Here is a 20,156-nt window from a genome sequence, read left to right as displayed (position 1 = left end):
GTTTGACACTTTCAGGAATACTAATCTAGTATTATTAAAATCAATACAATTTCTTTCTTCTTCTGAAATCAATGTCCTGAAAAGTGAATACAAAGAGATAAGTTTTTTACTGGTTTCAGTATGAAATGTCATTAATTTATTTGAAATTCACCTGATCCCAGGCTTTTTTAACAATATTTTGTTTGTAACAATATTTTAATATTTACTTAACACAAAAGGGATAGATTTTGGTTTGGCTTAGGTTTGTTCTCATCTTCTGAGAAACAGTCATGTTAATATATATTAGAGAGCAATCTGAACTACTCTGCCTCTTTCTGTATTAACTTTAGACTAACTTACTCAGGACAAAATCACTAGTTTTAGGAACTAAGAAGAATTCCATACAGACTACTCTTTTTCCAATACAAGTGCTTTTACCCAGTTCAGTTTAACTGCTTCCTAGTTAATGTAAATGTGTGTTCATCCACCAGTACAGGAGGTAGGTGCAGAAGTTTTACAGAAGGACTCCTAAGAGCTGAAATGTGTATTGTCTGATTGTCTGTCATGCTGGTGTAATCTTTCCACTTAGATAAGGTCTAAGACGGTACAGGAAGGTAAAAATAATGCAATAAGTTTTCATGTACAGCTGACAAGATATGGAGATTTATTTATGTTCTACTTTGTATTTACAGATGCAGCTGGTTCTAAAAGCTATTGGAAATGCAGGAATGGCAGCAGCTTCACTTGCTCCTGTTTTGAGCCTGTGTGCTTCCCTCCAAACCAATCCAACTGAAATTCGTCTAGCTGCTATCCAGGCATTCAGACGCATTCCCTGTTCTGTCAGAGTAAGTAATTTATTGCCAGGTGGCTTCATGGTACAGTCGCAGAGTTTGGACTTTCTCTAATAGGTAAGAAACATGCAAGCAGACAAGAAACAAATCTAAATGCTTCTTTCAGCAGAGCTTCTTTGCTGTTGGAAAGGTTGGTATGGCCACCTTAAAACTGGACCTGCGGTAGGTTTTGCAATAGCTGAGGTATCATATCTAGTGACAGAGATAACGTTGTGTGGCTTATGTCTATGTGGGTTAATGGTTAAAAACTTATATAATAGAGTTATTATATATAAAGTTATTAATAGCTTTATGTAATAGCTGTATTTTTCATTCTCTCCTTTTTTTTTTCTTTTTTTTTTTTTTTTTTGGTGATCTTTCTGTCTTTCTTTTTCTCTTAGAATGCTGTATTACTTGAGCTGTATCAAGCAGCCAGTGAAAATGTGGAAATAAGGATTGCTTCTTACTATATAGCAATGAAATGTCCAAATGAAGAGTTGCTTAAACAAGTACAAAAGAGTTTGCTAAAAGAAACTTCCAGTCAAGGTTAGCAAAGCACCAACTGAAATCTTAGGAATTCTTCAGTGATAACGTTAACTTTACAGGTCTAATGGTACCAATCTATTTCAATGTTTATTTAATTTCACTACTGGGTAGGTTGTTTTTAAAAGATTCTTTTTATGGCTGTCCCATTTTGTATTAACATTGTGATGCTGTTACTTGAGCTTTGTGAATTTATTTTAGCAATAGTAACTATTGGCACCATTTCATTAACTTAATGCTGATAAAGAGATGCATGGAAATTCTCTAATGTTTAGTGCATCCCAGATACAAATGAAGAACTACAAATTACATTTTATTAAGTTGTGAAAGAAGTAAATGGCAGAAAAAAAAATTTGCAAGCTGCAGGTATTAATTAAACTATTTCTTAATTATATTTTTAATGCCTCTAAGTCTCATATTTCCTATTAATTTACCATATATAATATTTATTGCCATTGTCTTTGTTTGGTCTTGTCCTCATTTGCAGTTATTTTATGTGTTTTGGTATGGTTTTAATATTGACAGCAGTTTAAAGATAGCATTAGACAATGCTATCTTTAGCAGATCCCAACACAGCAAAGAAAGTCCTGCTGATTTTCATCTTAAAATGCCTAGAAACTTTCAGGCTTCTGTGCAGTTATTAATAGATGCTCCATCACTGTGCCAGCAGTAGTTCTTCAGGTCAACCAATAGTCTTCTAAGGATCACAGTTTGAGAACTGTGGATCTAATGGCAAAAAAAAAAAAAAAAAAATGGTGTCAAGAAACTGTTTATAACACAAGAAAAATGAAAATGTGGCAACGGGGACATATTTGGTTAGAAATGTTCTGAAAATGATTTTTTTGAGCGGCATTAATCATATATCCAAATACATAATAGCTGGGCAACAGTGTAAGAGCTGTTTGGGGAAATAATGAACACAGTTAATAACCTCTTAATCATTCACAGTTCATTCTAATTAATGCTGCCTGCTTGTCTGGTTGTGTGACTGATTATTGCCTAATCTGAGACAGATTACTGACATGAGAGACTGAATAGAGAACTGATGCCAAGTACAAAATCTTCTATGCTATATTTAAAAATAGTATTTTTATGTAAATAGCTTATCTGAAGGAGAAGCTGTTTGGTCTAGTATGAAATCAAACTTCAGGTTCTATAAAAGTAAAGAATCCTATCAGCCCTTTATTACCAATGCACAGGGATTATTTAAAATAGTCCCATATTTTGTATGAAGAAGGGATTTTTTCTCAATAGTTTCAACACATACAATGAAGAATAACTTTAGACTAATCTTTGGCTTTTAAATCTGTCAAAAACATGAAAGGGTTTTTAAGGCAGTTTTCAAGCAGATGAAAGCAGGCTCTGTTTGCTGCCTGGACCCTAGCCAGCTCTGAACTTGAAGCTGTGTATCCATTTTATCTGAATGTTGTGTCCAGACCAGTAAATCCTGCAGGGATTATTAGTTTAGGCTCAGTATTGTGCTCACCTGAAGATATGGACTATAATCTAAATCACAACTGTGTAAATGTATGTGCTTTTTTTTTTTTTTTTTTCCCCCAAAGTGTTTTTCGGAAATATTCTGCATTGTACATTGTAGAAAGAGTCTTCGTATTTTGTTTGCTCTATACAAAGAAACTTTCTTGCCAATTTTCTCTTACAAATTCACCTGCAATTCCATTATAAACCTCAGGGTACTTGGTTATCACTTGCCAAAGTTTATGTAGGGAATCTGATAACTAGAATTCCCTATATTTAAAGTTGCTTAATGCTTGGCATTAAAAGGCTTTGTTTACTGCTGCTTGTAGTTTTTATCTGTTAGTTTCAGATTTTCATGTGCTTACTGTCTATCCCAGATTTAATTTTCTTGTTTCTGCACACTGGGTCAGTGATTTGCTAGAACAAAATGAGCATTACTGCCAAAGTGAGAGTGTAAAACCATATTTCAAATAATTCTGTTGCATTTGTTCTTTGAAAAAGGGACAGAAACAGTCCTAAATTATTTGAGCAGCACAGCCTGCCTCTAATTTTTGTATGTATTGTATCTTTTTTTTTCAGCACTCATTTGGATTTAGCATAGAAGACCCTTTGCAAACAGCAAATACGTATCTTAACATTTCTTGCTTGCTTGCTTAGTTAACTGAGAGGCATAAGTGAAATTAAGGAGTGAAAGGCCAATTACATTCCATACTGGAAAACAGTAAGACAGTATCTAAATAAGCTGACTATGGCAAAGATAGGTGCTGAAAATGAGTGAATGCTCTTGTGATCAGGGGAATTATTTAGGATTAATTGTAGTACAAATAATAATAAAAAAAAGACTGTATCAGTCTTAAGAATAGTTTTATTTTTTCTCTGGTTCCCAAATGCTTTTATTTTTCTAATTTAAGTGGGCTCCTTTGTTTGGAGTCATCTCTCTCAGCTCCTGGAGACAGATGATCCACTGAAGAAACACCTTTGAGATTCTATTCCCAATGATATCCTTAGCAGAGATTTTGACTGGGAGACATGGAAATACTCCTCATATTCAGATGTCACATTCCAATCAGGTATGTGGAGTTTTAGAACTTGATGCTTTGGAGCATATGAACTATTGAAATCCCACAGGTCTTTACACCTTTCTTTACACCTTGGTGTGGAGATTTTTAATTTCTAAGACATAATGGAACCCAGTACGCAAATGGAGGCTTGATTCTGCCTTAATATATACCTTATACCTGCCTTAATACCTTAATTGGACTATTACTACTATCAATTGTAATTACAGTAAGCCAGATACCATGCAATTTTGTGCACATGGTTAGTGAGAGAGGAGAATAAGAACCAATGTGGTGTTTTTTATTTATTTCTTTTAAAACAATTTTTATGAACACCAACTTTTGATTCCTTAGTGAGCTTTCTTTGCAGCAACAGAGCATTGGGATGTGTTTTTTCTTCTGATACGTGTCTTATTCTTTTTATAAAACTCAGATTCCTTCCTGTTTTATTATCTATTCATTATTTGTTTTCAGGGAAAAATCTAGAGAATATTTTTCAGACTAACAATATGATTCATCTATCTCTTCGAACATAGTTGTGTGAGATATGTGTTCTAAGTGCTTTTTTTTTCAAGGTTAGATAACAGGCTTTCAGACATGTCCATTAAAATCTTTGTTATACTAGAGTTAAATAATTTCTCCTGCTGTTCAAATGTCTTACTCACCACCATCTTAAAGGGCAGAGTTGCAATTTCCCAAAGCATGATAAGACTTGAAAAGTATATGAGAATAGCTCATCTCTGACTGACATCTGATATTTTATATTGCAGCTGGTGCAGGTGCAAATATGGAAGCATCAGTGGTCTTTTCTCCTGAATCTTTTGTACCACGATCAGTCATGACAAATTTGACTGTTCACCTTATGGGGCAGGCTATAAATCTACTGGAGGCATGTTCTGGGAATTTTTTTTATCCCTCTACTCAAGGGACACTTGGTGTATTGAAGTACAAAATATTTTCTGTTTTCCCATTACAGTTCCTTTAGCAAGCTATGGTTTTCATTGCTGCAGCAAAGTTGCCTTCAGACTCATGACTCCTTTGCATAACGGACTTAGTTACAATAAACCCGCTCATCTGATAGTACTGTATACCAGTATGTATGCTAATTGAGTTATATTCAGTTGTTGTTGATTCAAATAAAAGATGAAAGCCAGTACTGTTGCTTTCTGAAACACTTGTTTTAGCTCCTGTTTAGGATGGTAAGAATCATCTAGTTGATTTACAATGGAAAATGCATTAGCTTGGATATGCCACTCCATTAATACAAGAGATAAAGAGTTTTATATTTCAAAGTGAAGTAACTGTTCTGGTCCCACTGGCCATACTATGGCTGGGATATTTAAATGGCCTGCCTGCAACCTTGTCATCTTTAACTGTGCCTCTAAGAGAAAGGAATGTTTGGCATGTGGACTCTTCTATTGCAATTAAAAATGTGTACACAAGAGAGAATTTAATTTAACCTTCAGATTTGAAGTGAAACTTGCATATTCCCTGGATTTGTATGTGTTAGTAATACTATTTTAGTCAAACTTGCAAGCAGAATTTTGTTTCAGGAGCAGAAAATTGGTATTTTTTTGTCATAACAACCAAATTATTGTTTGCAAAGTGATAAAATAGGAGTAGCTAACTGTCCTGTCATGGTGTAAATGAACAAGTATCTGAATACAAAATGATTTTTATTTTGTACTGAGTTTCACATAGTCAACAAACTGAAGTGTTTTTGCTAGTAAGATTTAGTACTGAAATGTCCAGTATTGGATGCTAAAAGAGGTAAGACACTTTATAGACCCCAGTGACTTTGTATGGAAAATTCTTGTTTGTACAAAAACCTAAATATTCAATCTTGATATATTTATAGTCATGTTTCTGCCTGTACATCGCTTATGCATCTCATTTTCAGCCTTTGAATGCTGTATGCTTTCCTGTAGGTTGGTGTACGGTTAGAGAATGCTGAAGTTCTCATGCAGAAGATTTTTGGGCAGAAGTTTGATACTTTTGGTGACAATTTTTTTTGCAAACACCAATGAAAGTAACCACAAGTCAGGACACCCTGTGCAAACAACAGGAAAAGTCAAGCAGAGGAAGCTGACTTTTAAGCAATATAGTCCTGCTGATCATCTTGTAACTACGGCTGGCAAGCCAAAGTTGAGAAATGCTAATCAGAATTGTCCACATCAAAAGTATAGCAAGATGAGTGAGTTAGTGAAGAAGGTAATTGACAGTGTCATGACTTTGAAAAATTCATAACATTACCCAGTTAACCATAGGTCCCCATCTAGCACTGAACTTTTGTTTTGCATTAACATGCCTCCCTTGCAAAAAGCATACATACCCTTTTCCATTCATACAACATTTAACAAATGCATAATATACAAAGCACAAAGGGCCATATCTTCATTTTTTCAGATTGTATTATTGTCTCAAAACAATGACTCTCAGCCACAGGAATGTATTGCCTGTGTTTTGGGCTTCATCTTACTATTTGAGTACTGATTGTCTTTTTACTGATGTCCTTTGGGCTATTGACTTCTGTCGCACTTTATACAGTTGCTTGATTCCTGAGTCATGTTGTTTGTGATTTGAATTCCCAGTTTGTGTCAGATGTTACATTGACCCTTTGTGCAATAACTCATGAACAACTAATATTTGGAGAGAGCTATGTTTATTACAGGGAAGATTTGGAAATTTACTTCAATTGTTGATGTATTTTTTGGAAAACTTGGGGGCTGTGATTTCTTTAGTTTGTCTTAGACCATCTGTCCTTTTAGGATTCATCTTCTTAGAGTTTCTTCTTACAGTGCGATCTCATGTTCATGTTGTGTTCCTGTTGTATTAATTTCTATGGAGGGAAAATGATTTTATTTTTTTATTCTCTTAGTTTATTTAGCAATCATGTTGCTCATAATGGTGTATTAACTGAGATTGTATTCCCTGGTATTTTTTTCAAAGTTTCAAGTGTTCAAGTACTGCAATACTTATTATTTTGTTCAGTCATCTTAGGACTAGTGCTACCTGCGTTCATAATGGAAGTCATCTTGTGTGGTATAGAGCCGAGATTTAGCTGGAAAGAGCAGGTATGAATCAAGGGTCTTAAATGGGCTTGAAATATTTATAAAAGGCAGCCAATGTCTGCTTACTACTAGCCTAGCCTGTACTGAAGAATTGTTTATTATAGGCTTGAAAGAAATTTAATATAAACATCCTTCTCTTCCTGATTTATTTATCATGTCAGTTCACTGAGAGAAAGGTGAGAAAGGAGGAGATGAAATGCAAGCTAAGTACGAAAATCTTTGGAAATGAAGTTAGCTTTTTGGATTGTGAAGATTTAAAAAAGCAAATGAAACATTATTCTTTAAATCTGGCTGAACTTGCTGTCAAACTTCTGAAGGTAAAAGGAACCTTTTAAAATTTGAAAGTAAATGCTTTTAGAAACTACTTTCTGATGTATACATGAAAGATACAACATATTACTTATTGTTTCTCTAAATTGAGCTCTAAAAGGCACTAGTATATATTGGGTTTAAACTGTGTATGATTAATTAGGCAAGGATTTGTTCTGCTGTCTAATGGTTCTTACCTCTTGTTTCTGCTGTTCAAAACCATCTGCGTTTAAATAGAAAATTATTTCTTTAAACAGGATAGAACTAGTAGTGAACCCATGCCCTGACCAGATGCTGGCCTTGGGCTGCTTTCTACCTAGTTTCCAGTATCAGTTCAGTTTAAAACAATTTCACAGCAGAGAAATACATTGGGTAGTTATGTCTGGAAAAAAATGTGCATCTTGGCTTTATTATGCAAAATAGAATTCTGGGATTTTGCATGCATGTATGGTTTTTGTTTGTTTGTCTTTCCACTACAGGGACAAGAGATCCAGCTTAATAAAAGGCTTAGTTTAGCCACAGAAGAATTGCAGTTTCCAGTAATTTCAGGCTTTCCTGTTCAACTGGCAATCAATGCCTCAGCTGCAATCAATGTTAAAATGAAAGGCAAAGCAGATTTCAAAGAACAGTCAAATTTCTTTGTAAATGGCTATATCAAGCCAAGGTAATAGCTGCTGCAGATGCATGTTACTTCCACATATTACTGGTTTTAAGTACTAGTTCCTGACCTGAAAGTTCTGTATGAATGTCATTGTAATCAATTAGGAAATCCCTGAAGATCTTGAACAGTCAATCTTACATTGCTGGGTGGTTTCTATGCAATAAGGGCAGTTGTGATTTTCTATCCTGACAATCTGATTTTGAACTTTATTGCTGTGCTTTTCCAGATCTGTTTCAAGCTGACCATTCTTCCTACCTCTAAATCAAATTCCTAAATGTTTGCATGCAGATGACCTGTATGCTTTACCTGCTACAGGGATAGCACCTTGAATTTTTCTCAGGACCAGATATACAGTTACAGCTTATGGATCAAGAACCAATTGGATGATTTAACCCTACATTTCCTTATCTGACTATTGTAGTTTTTTGCGGATACTGAATATGTTTACTAAATTTCACTATGGGCAGCATAATATATAGAAATATAGATAGGTAAATATAAAATATAGATATATACAAAAGATAAACTTACACCAAACCACTTAGTCCAAATCACTCCTCTTACTTGATATTTCATGCTGAAGTCTGGGTTCAAATCCTTTAGGACACATCTCTTACAACACTTAATTTTACTGTTGTTCTTCTTAGAAAGTGTGTGTCTGTGTACACACAATATCTTAAATTATTTCCTGAAACAAAATACTCATTATTATTTTAATGCTAGAATATACAGTCTATACCACCAAACACTATGTATTTACTGAAGAGGATAAGAAGACTATGGTTTTGATTAAGTGCTTTAAAAATAAAGTGCTCTTCACAGAAGAATGTATACCTGAATTTTTCAACAGTGCCTTTATCCAGATTTCTGTTCAAATGGGAACTGTGGGGACTGTTGGACAAGCTGGCCTAAGCTGGTTAACAGGAATAAGGACATCTACTAGTCTTGATGGGGGAATCCAGGTTAAAAAGGGGCAAGAGCTCAAAATTGTTTTGAACACCCCAGAAGAATCTATGGAGATAATTAATTTCAGGTAAGCAAGGTCATCTTTCTAAAGTAGTAACCATGGTAACTTTCTTGAATCAGAGCTTTACTGGCAGGCTTATTAAGAGAGCAGAAATATATTCTGTCAGCAAACTGTTTTGGTCTGACTGTTAGTCCAAATCCACTATTCAGAAGAAAAGGAAGGGGAAATAATTATGTGTTTTACATTGTTCTAACAAAAAAAATACATCCTTCCACTAAAGTAAAATGTTCAAATCAAAATCTTGTGATAAAAAGATGTAAATTATTTTTTTCCATACTGCTCAGTTTTTTCCTACTGAACATCAGTGCTGTTTTTGGAACCTTAGTCTTAAAGTAGTCTAGTTCAAGGCACTGAAGTGGTGGAGAGAAACCTTAGCAATACTTCTTCTACAGATGGTATTTACCAAACATATATATATATATATATATATATAAAATAATATTTAGCATATATTTAGGTATAAAATATTTAAATATTTAGGTATAAAATAATATTTAGCAAAACACTGGAGTAATTTGAAATATTGTACTAATAAGATGTGCTCATGCACTTCTGATGAGTTTTTACTTAGGTTCTTTAATGTTAAGTAAAGGTTACATTGTCAAATACATACTACCACAACTGACAGATGTTAAGCAAATTAATGATTTGTGCTAATGCAAGCCGTGCTTTTAGGCTCTTGGTTTTTCTTTGGACTTATAGCTTTGTTAGAAGTTCAGCTAGAAGGCACTGAGGTCATCAGTGTGATGACGTTGAAAACCACATGTAAACTGCATGGCTCTTAGGCATGACTATGGAATCATGAAGTATTTTCAGTATGTGGATTGTTATTCCTTTGTGCTTATTTTAATTTTGGACATTGCAGTACTACAGGATATGCAGTTCAGGAAAGACTGTGGAGTTTAAATGTAAAGCATTGATTTCTTTAGGACTGCTGGAAACTTACTGATATAATTCTGTTTCTGTCAGCTAGGATGAATGACAGTCCAAAAGAGTAAAAGTCAAAGTAACTACAAACCTGTTTTGTCCGTTATTTGAACAAAAGCCTGTCTGTAGAGCCTACTGGATATTTCACTAACCCTCTTGCTCCCAACAAGGACAGATGCCGTGGTTCTTGTACTAGCAGTTTAGTGAAGTTCTGAAAGAACTTCAAGACTGGAATATATAGTGAAGTTCTGAAAGAACTTCAAGACTGGAACAAAATCCCATGTCCATACGTACCCTAAGGGGAAAAAAATAATAATAATTAAAAAAAATAAATAAATAACCTAGAAGCCAGAAGGTAAATGGATTTGCAATAAGCTGACCATACCAAATTGCTCAGAACAGAGAGCTCTAATTGTGACTGTAAAAAGACAAAGGATCCTACAGAAGGATCTCATGATAGTAAGAAATTAAACATGGAAATTGTGGATAAAAATCAGTGCTAATTAGTGGAAATGTAGACTGAGCTTAGTAGAATTTGATTTTTCTTGTGTTTCTCACGTGGTACAAGATAAAATGTAAGAATTCTGTTTATGTATTGTTGTAGCTTTAGCATAATTGGTTTTAAGTGACTGTTTGAAATTCTTGGTTGTAGCTCTAAACTCTTCTTCACAATGGTGGATAAGACTGAACGTTTTGATATTTTCCAAGACCACACGGAAAGCAGATCTTGTACTGGGAAGGAAGGTAGGTCTAGCTATCAAGTTTGTCTGAGAAATCTTGATCATTCTGAAATAACCACAACAGATGTTTTATTCACTAGAATTTCTTCTTTACCATATTACTTCTAGGGGGTTCTTCAGTGCTCAATGTGCAATATTTATTTGTATGTTTTCTTTGCTTGGTGTTCTAGCTGAGTGTTCAGCTGTTTTTTTCCACTAGTGTCTGAGTTTATTGGTTGGCGGCTGTGTTCTGAAATGTCATATCCTGACCCAGCTAGTGCTTTGCTTTATCCTCTTGCTGGACCTTCAAGTGTGGCTGTCACATTAACTAAACAAGAGAGGCCTACAGCAGTACCTTGTGGAAGCTGCATATAACTATGTTCCTCAGGTACCATTACGCTGTGCTTTCCTTGGCTTTTGTAAATTGATTAGTTTACTTACAGTGATGAATGAATGGTATATGAATGGCACTTTATATTCAAATTGACTAATTTTCAAAGTCTGTGGTGTTATTACTTTAATTCCCATTATATTGGAAAAAGATGTAGAAAACAACTAATGCTGACAGTGGGTGAATATTATTTTCATATATAAAACAGTGCACAGGATTTGTTTTGTTTTATTAGATGAGAATTACAGGACTAAAGCATCTGGCATCATTTTGATGACTTTTTTTCTGTTTGTGACAAAAGACAAAATAACAACAACAAACCCTCCCAAATCATTAACCACCTTATTTAGAAGGAAAACTTTGGCTCCAGTGGATCAATTCTAGAAGGCTGCCAGTTATTTTAATGTGTTCATCTGGGCAAGCCCATGGAAGGAGTCGTTTTCACTGTCTGCAGGGGACAGCAAAAATGTATGGCTTTTTCTCAAATAGTGTTACATAGTTGTGGGCTTAGGTGCTACAACTGACCTATTATCATTAAATGAACTATGAGGGGACCAGAAGCCTTTTGACTAGTATGTGCCACTGGGCCACAGTGGGACAATGTACCCATAAGTCATCTGCCACAGGGGCAACATCTGTGGTATGGTTGCTGAAAAACTTGAAAAGCAGATAGCAGAAATAGCTGTAAAGGTTACTAGGATCATATGATGTAACTCATTCTGACAGACTGTTTTGTAAATGCTTTGCCACTTGCAAACGTGGTTATCCTTTCTTTCTTTCAGAAGGATTCAAGGATCCCAAGCGAAGCTGCCCTTCACTTCTTCATTGGGACTCCAAAGTCAGAATTGAAAAGGGATGTTGGTGTTGACCTAAACTTTAATGTCCCACAGAAGAAATTTAGAATCCAATTCATACAACCAAAGAAAAAAATTGAGATTGATGGTAGGTTTTTTCACCTATGAATCAGATCATCTATTAATGTCAACTAGGAGAGCTTCGTTAGAATTAATAGAGAAATGCCAATATATTTCAGTCAATAATCTAATGCTAAAATTAAATTATTGTGTGATAGTCTTTCAGTTTACTGCTTTAGATAACACTAATTCCTAGTGATTTTTGTATTTCAGACTTTCTATTTTTGAGACTCAGCTTTTCAGTACAGGGTTCACAAACTCACATTGAAGAAGAAAGCCATTATATGAAATTAAGGCTGAGGAACAAAATTGATAGTTCTATAATCTTCTATATATGCTGAACTGGCCTTACCTATTCCTGAATTTTAGTTTGCAGTATTCTGTTAGTTACGATACGAAATTACTTGTTGCCAAACGAACTAAGTACTGATTATAATATTGCTGTGCATTATAATTAAAAGTAACATTTCAATCATAGTGTAACATAAAAAAAATAAAATCAATAAGTGTGTGGATGAAATATGAAGTGATAATTATATGGCAATAATATAGGCAATATATTTCATCTTTGACGTGCTGCTCAAGACATCTAGATTTATACAAAAATGTGCTGTCTGCCAAAGTCAGATTTTTTTTTTTAATTTTCTTATGTATTTTACCAAATCACATGTTTAGAATTTGTTTGCCCCTCCGGATTTGATTTTATTTTATATGTGTAATCTCAGTTATTTTCAAATGGTTTGCACAGAAGATTAACCTACACTCTGCAAAGCTTTGGGTGTGTGGTGGTTTTACCATGCTGGGCAGCTAAACCCCACAACTGCTCTCTCACTCCCCCTCCTTTAGATGAGGAGGGGGAGAAGTAAAGCAAAGAACAACTCACGGGTTGAGATAAGGATAATTTAATTAAAGGGAAATAATTATAATAATTAAATAAAGACTACCATGAACTAAACAATTTAACTAAGGGGAAATAAAAAGGGAAAGGGGAAAAGGAAGGGGAAAAGGAAAAATAAAAAGAAGGGAGGAAAACAAACAAACAAAATAAATGAAGGCTATATGGAAGTGCAGAGGAAAAAAATTACTCTCTACTTCCCACAAATGAGCGATGATTGACCATGTTGAAGCAAGGCCTCAACGCACGCAGCCGGTGTTCGAGAGGAGGACCAACGTTTTCCCAACGAGAGCCCACCCCTCCCCTCTTCTTCCTGTTTCCACCTTTTATTGCTGAGTGTGACATCACATGGTATGGAATATCCCTTTGATTGGTTTAGGTCAGCTGCCCTAGTGATGTTTCTCTCCTCACTTTTTTCCCACCCCCTAGGAGGGTTAGAGAAAGGCCCAATGCTGTGCCGCTGCTGCTCAGCAGTAGACACAACACTGGTGTGATAACACTGCTGTTCCAGCTACAAGTACAGAGTATGGCACTGTATGGGCTGCTGCCGGGAAAGTTAACATTCCAGCCAGACCCAGTACAGGGTGGGAATATCTCCACAGCACAACACAGTTTATTAGTTTTAGGACAAGCCTAAAGGAAGTGTGTAAACCACTTCCAGAACTAAACTGGTTTATTGGAGACAGCTTGGTTGCCTCTTCTCAATGAGAATTCTCAGAATGTCATTTTAAAAGGAGGTATGTATTCTGAGAATGTTTCGATGCCTTTGCAAACTCTGTTCCTAACATTTTTCCCTTGCTCTGATATTTATTACATTTTTACAATGTAAATATGTTGCTCACAGAAACAGCAACCAACATTTTTGAATATGTTTTTATGAAGCATTGCTATATGGTGCATGTCCAGTAAAAGTGAAGTTTTATTTCTCTCTAAGGGAAAACTGATTCTTCTAAGAATTCACAAATTGGACAACTGGTGTTGATAATAGATGACCAAGATGTATATTACATTAAGGCATGTTTTCAGATCATGAGCTCTGGTACTAGGATGAATACTCAAATAAAAGCATGGAAAAGAGAGGAAATTAAATACATGTGTTGAAAAGTAGTTTTGTGAGCAATCCATCAGAGAAATTAACAATACACTTTATTACATATTTTTGAGATAGACTCTGCTAAACTGCCTAAATTGCTTTTTTTTTTTTTTTTTTTTTTTTTTAAGTTTGGCTTCTGCAAGTAACCTAAAATAATTTTGCTGCATTCAGATGTACTCAAAACCTTTGGGTTGCTTCCAATGTTAAGTCAGTAGAGAAGATCACATTGACTTGTGTGGACTTTGGCCCATTACGTGCATATGCAGTCATACAGTTTTTCAGACCTGTATTCTGTCCGTGCATAGAGGCTTTGAGTAAACCTGGGCTAATTTCTTCATGTATGTGGAGTCTATATATAGAAGAATATATAGAAGAATCTGTAAGATATTGTTCTTTATATCATATAAAATTTTTATTTTTTTTTTTAAGCATTGGGAAATAAGCAAGAGCATGCCAGTGTTCAAACTCACAAATGAAAAAGCAAGCAAAAATGCATGTGGGAGTTAATAACTGAAATTCTACTAGCATTTTTTGTTTCTATTCCAGGACTTGAACAATTTTTTTAATTATGCAATTGACAGCCACAGCAGCATGCCATGCATGTCTTATGTGGGCCTCCAAAGTCAGTTAATTTCAGACACTGTGTTTTCCTATGGTGAGCACATTACTTAGATTTATTTTTTTTTTCTAGAATAATGTTGATGTTTCTCCTGGTCTTCAGCAGAATAACAAATCCAAACACTAATTAATATTGCAGATTTTTGTATTTGCATCAAATCCAACCTAAATCTAGTTCCCTACCGTGAGGCCGCCAATATTTTCAATAATACCATATTATTTTTTGGCCCAGTGTTAGAACATTCTTTGTGATTTCAGTCACTACTGAAACCAGCAGGAGGTGAAGGAAATCAGCATCTCACACCTCGTATAATGGAAATGTCCATCTTTTATAATGGAAAAATAAATAAAAATAAATCCATCCTCCTTCACCATTGCTTGCTAATGACAAATTTTTATGCTGTTTTTGTTTGTTTGTTTGTTTTGTTTATTTGGTGGGGTTTTTCCCCTGGGATGTTTGTTTTTCCCCTGGGGTGTATAAGAAAAATTCTTTTCTTTTTCTCTCATATCATTTCTCAAATGCCCAAGTCTTCTCAAATCTCAATCAGTTTCTAGTGTTGAGTGCCTGGGGATCTTGTTTTTCGTTTGTTTGTTTTAGGGTATGACAGATTCGCAAATACTGAATGGAGAGCAGAGATATATGACCCAAGTGGAGTTAAAGCTGGTAAAGCAAAGCAGTCCTGTCATTCTGTCAGGAAACATCACTAAACGACTTGGCAAGAAGATAGCTTTTTCAGTATCCCTGAATAATTTGTTGAAGGATGCTGCATTTCTATCAGGTCAGAGGACAATAAGTGTTTGCCATATAAATATAAATTCTGGTGCCCTTATATATTAAAATTGCCTGGGCTTGGACATGCATTTCTAAAGTCCCTTTCAAATCAGTAAGACTGCCTTTTAAAATGATTTGCCATTATAAATTAATGCTAGTATGTATTTCAGAATAATAGGAATTGTAGAATAAATTGTAAAATAAATATCTGTTTATAATTACTGTTGAAGAGGGAGGAGAAAACAAGTTGTAAGGAAGCACTTAAAACATCAAAAACAAAACATCAAAAATGGTTCTCACGATATTTTCTATTGTTTACTTCTGTTAGTACAAAGCAGTGCAGAGATGCAAATATGTAGCTCAGCTCCTGATACTCTCTATTTAAAAAATCTTAAATCTAAAAATCGTAAAGTTATTTTTTTCTCAAACATACAGTGAGAGGAAAATGTAAGAGAAAATACCAGAAAGAGGACTTAACTATTTATATGACGTCAATTCATTAAAATGTAACTAAATACAGTGAAATAAACCAGTATTGTAGGACTAAAGCTCTCATTTTATCTTTAATATTTCTTACTGTAGTCTCCATGTGGCAAAGACATTGCAAAGTTTTACCCAATATTTTCAAATAAAACTATCTTTTAAGGAATGGATTTAGGAAGATCACACTTTGGTGAAATATTCACCTTAACTTTTACATGGAGTGCCAGTGACTGCATCTAGAAATGGTGCTGATCTGATTTAAATTCTTATCCCCTGAGAACTAGCTGCACCAGCTCTTCTATTGCAAAGCCACAACCTTGTTCTGAGTTAATGTAGAAGTAAATCTTCATGTTAGCTGTTAGTCAATTAAAAGATCAATCTCTTAGAATTGGTTCCCATTTAGAAACGACTTTGGCTGGATTCACTTCACGAAACTTTAATATAGTCTGAATATAGTCTCAAATATTTAAAATATATATTTATATATATATTTATATATAATATATAAAATGAGAAATATAGTACGTATAGGCTGTATATATGTTCAGGGAGAGTCTGAATATCCAGCTCTCTTTTTGTTTACTACACAGGGAGTATGTGGGATTCCTCAATTAGACTGGGTGAAACAGGACGCATTTGTGTTTTTCCCAATGTGGTATTCCTTTTTCTAGCTAAAGTAACTACATATTCCACCAGTGTATCATTGCTCCTCTCTTGTAGCATTTCTGGAGAAAAAGTTTGATGATAAGCTGAGGCAGTGCTCAATGGAAGGGAAGACATACCTTCCAGGTGTTCTTGGAGTTCACGTCATTGGTCTTCTCCAGCAACGTGAGGGCTTGTGGTCTCATGATCTGAGGATAAAATATGGACTTCTAGGTACAGTGAAAAAGAAAGAAAGTAAAAACATTCTATTTTTTAACATTTTTCTGCAATTAAATTGCATTCAAAATTCATGTAAAATGTGTTTTTCAAAAGTATGTCCAACATTGATTTAAATTTCACTTTTTAAACAGGAGTTGTTCATAATTTAATTGACATTCCCAGGTGCTTATGCAAAGTGAATGAGCGCATATATTCATTTAAAAGCATGAGGGTTTGTTTCCAGGAAACAACTGTTTTTTCTTGGCCACAAGGTATAAACTGTTTTAATTTTATTGGACAAACCAGGTAAACATTAATACAATTATATCAAGATATTGAACAGTTGTAGTAGCTGGTCATGATATGCAATGTAGGGTGACTATATAAGTAAAGTATGTTGCACGTTCAGAGAAGATATGTAACAGTATGAGTAGTAAAGTTTTCCTAAACCTACACAGGTATGACCCCATAGTTTTGCTAATAATGGCACGCTGATTAAAATATTTTATACATGCAAACAGAAACATATGTGAACATTTATAACAGTATTAGGTGATGTCTAGCTATACCTGTATAATTATGCTTTTATGTACTTAGAGCTTAAGTCATATTTTGATATATGCCCAGTCTGGCAACTATTCAACCTGAAGCAGTCAGCAAGCGTTTTCTTGTAAAGTACTAGATTTTTGAAAAATAAATTAGTCCTCATAGTCAGTAGTTGAAACTTCAAATTCATTATTTTAAGCTCTTCTCAGGGGTCACAAAATCTAGAAGTTAATTTCTGTTTTTCGTTTGAGACATAATGTCAATGTCATGATGTCAGCAACTGAGTGGTTACAAAAAATCTTCAAATATTGTGAGACACCAAGAAAAGTTCAAAAGTTAAAAGTGATTAGTGTATACCACTTTTGTTTCACTTAGCTAAAAATCAATTTAAATAATAAATCTATTCTGTTTTTAATATATTTATTTAATTAATTATTTACTTCTAAAGAAAAAGTGAAAGAACCTGCAAATGTGGCAGAGTAAACATCTAAGCATAGCCTTTGCTTCTCTTAAATAAAATCAGCCTAAATCATTGGATTGTATTCATTCTGTTCTTAATGTAAACCATCTGTTTCCAATTGCCTAAAATTGGAAATATTTTAATTTTTTATTAGAGTATAAAATAAACACAGGCCTAAACTCTTATATGTAAAGCCTATTGCTAGGATTTGCATTTCTAGTATAGCTTGTGAGGAGAAAAAAATAAATTGTAATTCATAATACATTTTTTCCCCGAAGTTTTATAGCATATCTGCACTCAGCAGTGCAAAGCTATTGATTGTTGTTAGGTTGGATATATGCTGACTAGCTGGAAAATAAGCTCAGGTATCAGAAACAGCATTTTAACAGCAATATTGTAGTCTTTAAAATGTGTCTAGGCCTTAGGCAGTCATTGGAGATGATTGTTGAGCTGAACTTCATGGTTCTGCTATTATACCAGTACTGGTGCTGATCTTCACTAACTTTGGTCAGTACCTTTAGGCTGCAGAACACACTGCCAAACCTTTTTACATTAATTAGATATGTACTTGACTTTTGTTCGCTACTGTCGTAGCGTTTTCATTTTCATCATGTAATTCACTCATTAAGTCATCTAGCAAATATAAACTCACTACTCTTAAATGCAGGTTCATTAAAGGTGTGCTTTCCTTTGGATTCCTAGGATAAATCAACAAGTATTTGTGTATGAAAACAGATGAATCTCACTTCAGTATTTTTTGAGGGGGAGGGGGGGGAAGAAATATTGAAGCCAGCTCTCGATTTCTATTATTAAAATTTATATGCTTACTTTTGAGTTATTTGAACAGATAACTTTGATTTAACTTGAACAGGAGAGGCAAAAAGCCTTCATCATGAATGCAGGATGGGGCAAAAAGTTGAAGAGAAGATAAGTGCACATGACTTGTACAAACTGGATGTTGGCCATGAATTTCATTGTATGCAGACTCCAACCTATAATCACAAGGTAGAGGTACTGACCAAAGCACTTGTTTATATGTGTGCTGAGTAAATTTGTGTCACTCATATACTGAGGGGCTTAAACAGAGCAATGTCCAAGATGTCATTTTTGGATCAGTCTTCTTCTTCTCATCTTTTGTTTCTCTTTTCTTTCTGTATAGACACAGGCATCTAGTGATGTTGCTAATTTGTGCAATCCACTGCTGTTGCTAATTTGTGCAATCCACTGCAGCTGTAAGTGATGGAACTGTTCAATGATGTCATTTTTAATGTATAAATTCACAGACCTTCTGCAGAATGTTTGCTATGGAAGTTTTTGTTTTATGTAAAATGACAGTATTAATAAGTTTGTGGTTTATCTAATTTTTCAGTACTTGTAGCTAAAAGTCAGAAACTTTGCTTATTAGACATCCTATGTCTTCAAAATAACCTCATTTTTTATTAGTTTTCTAGTGCAGATCTGGATTTATTCTTATGAATTTAAGTGTGTGCCTCTTTAAATTCTTTTCATTTGCAGACTGTACAGAGACAAAGGTTAACGTAAAGGGAAATTACCATTAATGCTGGATATTCACTGCAGAATAGAGAGCTGGATGGCAAATAAGCTTCTGAAGTAAAGGGAAATTTTGTATCCTTTCAGCTTTGCTTTTCATACAAGTTGAAAGCCCAGGAGTGTTAAGATTTCCCATGTAGCAGGGTCTTGCCAGACTCTGCATCTGCACAGTGAATCCATGCAGGGCAGTCCATTGGGAGTGCAGTTGCCTTAGCTTTTGAGAATAGCAATTTGACAAGCAGTGAATTGACAACAATTTTTGGGCTTTGTAGTCTGAATTAACATATTTTGATGAAACTTGATTTTTGCTTTGGAAAATTTGCAACCCTTTCTTCTTTAGCCTTGCTTGCTACTTGGGAATATTTCTACAGCCAGTTAACAACAGTAACTAAATGAGAAAGCATGGTTTACAGGAAAAAGACAGATTTTCATTCTTCAGGTTCACCTGAAACATGATGTGAGTGCATTTTGGCTTTCCTCCCAGATGGAAGTGAACTATGGGAAACACTGGAACAAAATAAACAATAAGAAGAAACTACTGATCATCCAAACATTTAAGAATAGTTCCAGTTTTTTACTAGTCAAGTATTTCATGGAGGTAATCATGATTGTTGAAGAGTAAAACCTTCATTTCTAATATTTAACAGATGATCTTCTTTCAAAGCGCATTCTATGGGCTACCAAATGAAAGAAAATAATCATTTATATTGGCAAATCCTGTGATGTTTTATTTGTAGGAAATTCTTACAGAAGCTATTCAAGTAAATTTTTGTGTTGTTTCTTAAAGTAGCAGATCTCCTCTGTTATTGTATTAGAATAGATGATAGTTTTCTGAGGAAGGTTGTCATTATTCTATTCCCATAGAGAGCACCTGTAAGCATAGATTTTATCTGTGATCACAACATAGGCTTACATAGGATTATGGACATTATTGTTTTTAACCACGTAAGTGATCCAAAATTTAGTGGAAAA

The 20,156-nt window shown here is 34.5% G+C and overlaps 1 protein-coding gene and 1 long non-coding RNA gene across 2 annotated transcripts in view; one reads left to right on the top strand and one right to left on the bottom strand.

The window, feature by feature from the left end:
* Nucleotides 1-612: 612 nt before the first annotated feature.
* On the bottom strand, nucleotides 613-17,416 carry LOC311445306. Its single transcript, XR_014698334.1, has 2 exons — nucleotides 16,549-17,416; nucleotides 613-2,078 (listed from the first exon to the last, which is right to left on the bottom strand). It is a non-coding gene; the product is annotated as an uncharacterized lncRNA (long non-coding RNA).
* The window catches only part of LOC311445303 (uncharacterized protein), a 21,334-nt gene continuing 16,260 nt past the window's right edge, over nucleotides 15,083-20,156 (top strand). The window contains exons 1-4 of the mRNA XM_084537279.1: nucleotides 15,083-15,290; nucleotides 16,487-16,642; nucleotides 18,505-18,638; nucleotides 19,624-19,782. Of these exons, the coding sequence (XP_084393405.1) occupies nucleotides 15,113-15,290; nucleotides 16,487-16,642; nucleotides 18,505-18,638; nucleotides 19,624-19,782 (627 nt within the window). The 5' untranslated portion in view covers nucleotides 15,083-15,112. The remainder of the gene's footprint in view (nucleotides 15,291-16,486; nucleotides 16,643-18,504; nucleotides 18,639-19,623; nucleotides 19,783-20,156) is intronic.

This window comes from Aythya ferina (assembly GCF_964211825.1).
Source record: "Aythya ferina genome assembly, chromosome: 15".
NCBI classification, from domain to species: Eukaryota; Metazoa; Chordata; class Aves; order Anseriformes; family Anatidae; genus Aythya; species Aythya ferina.
The sequence above is the reverse complement of the archived record's forward strand: the minus strand, read 5'-3'. Positions and strand labels throughout refer to the sequence as shown.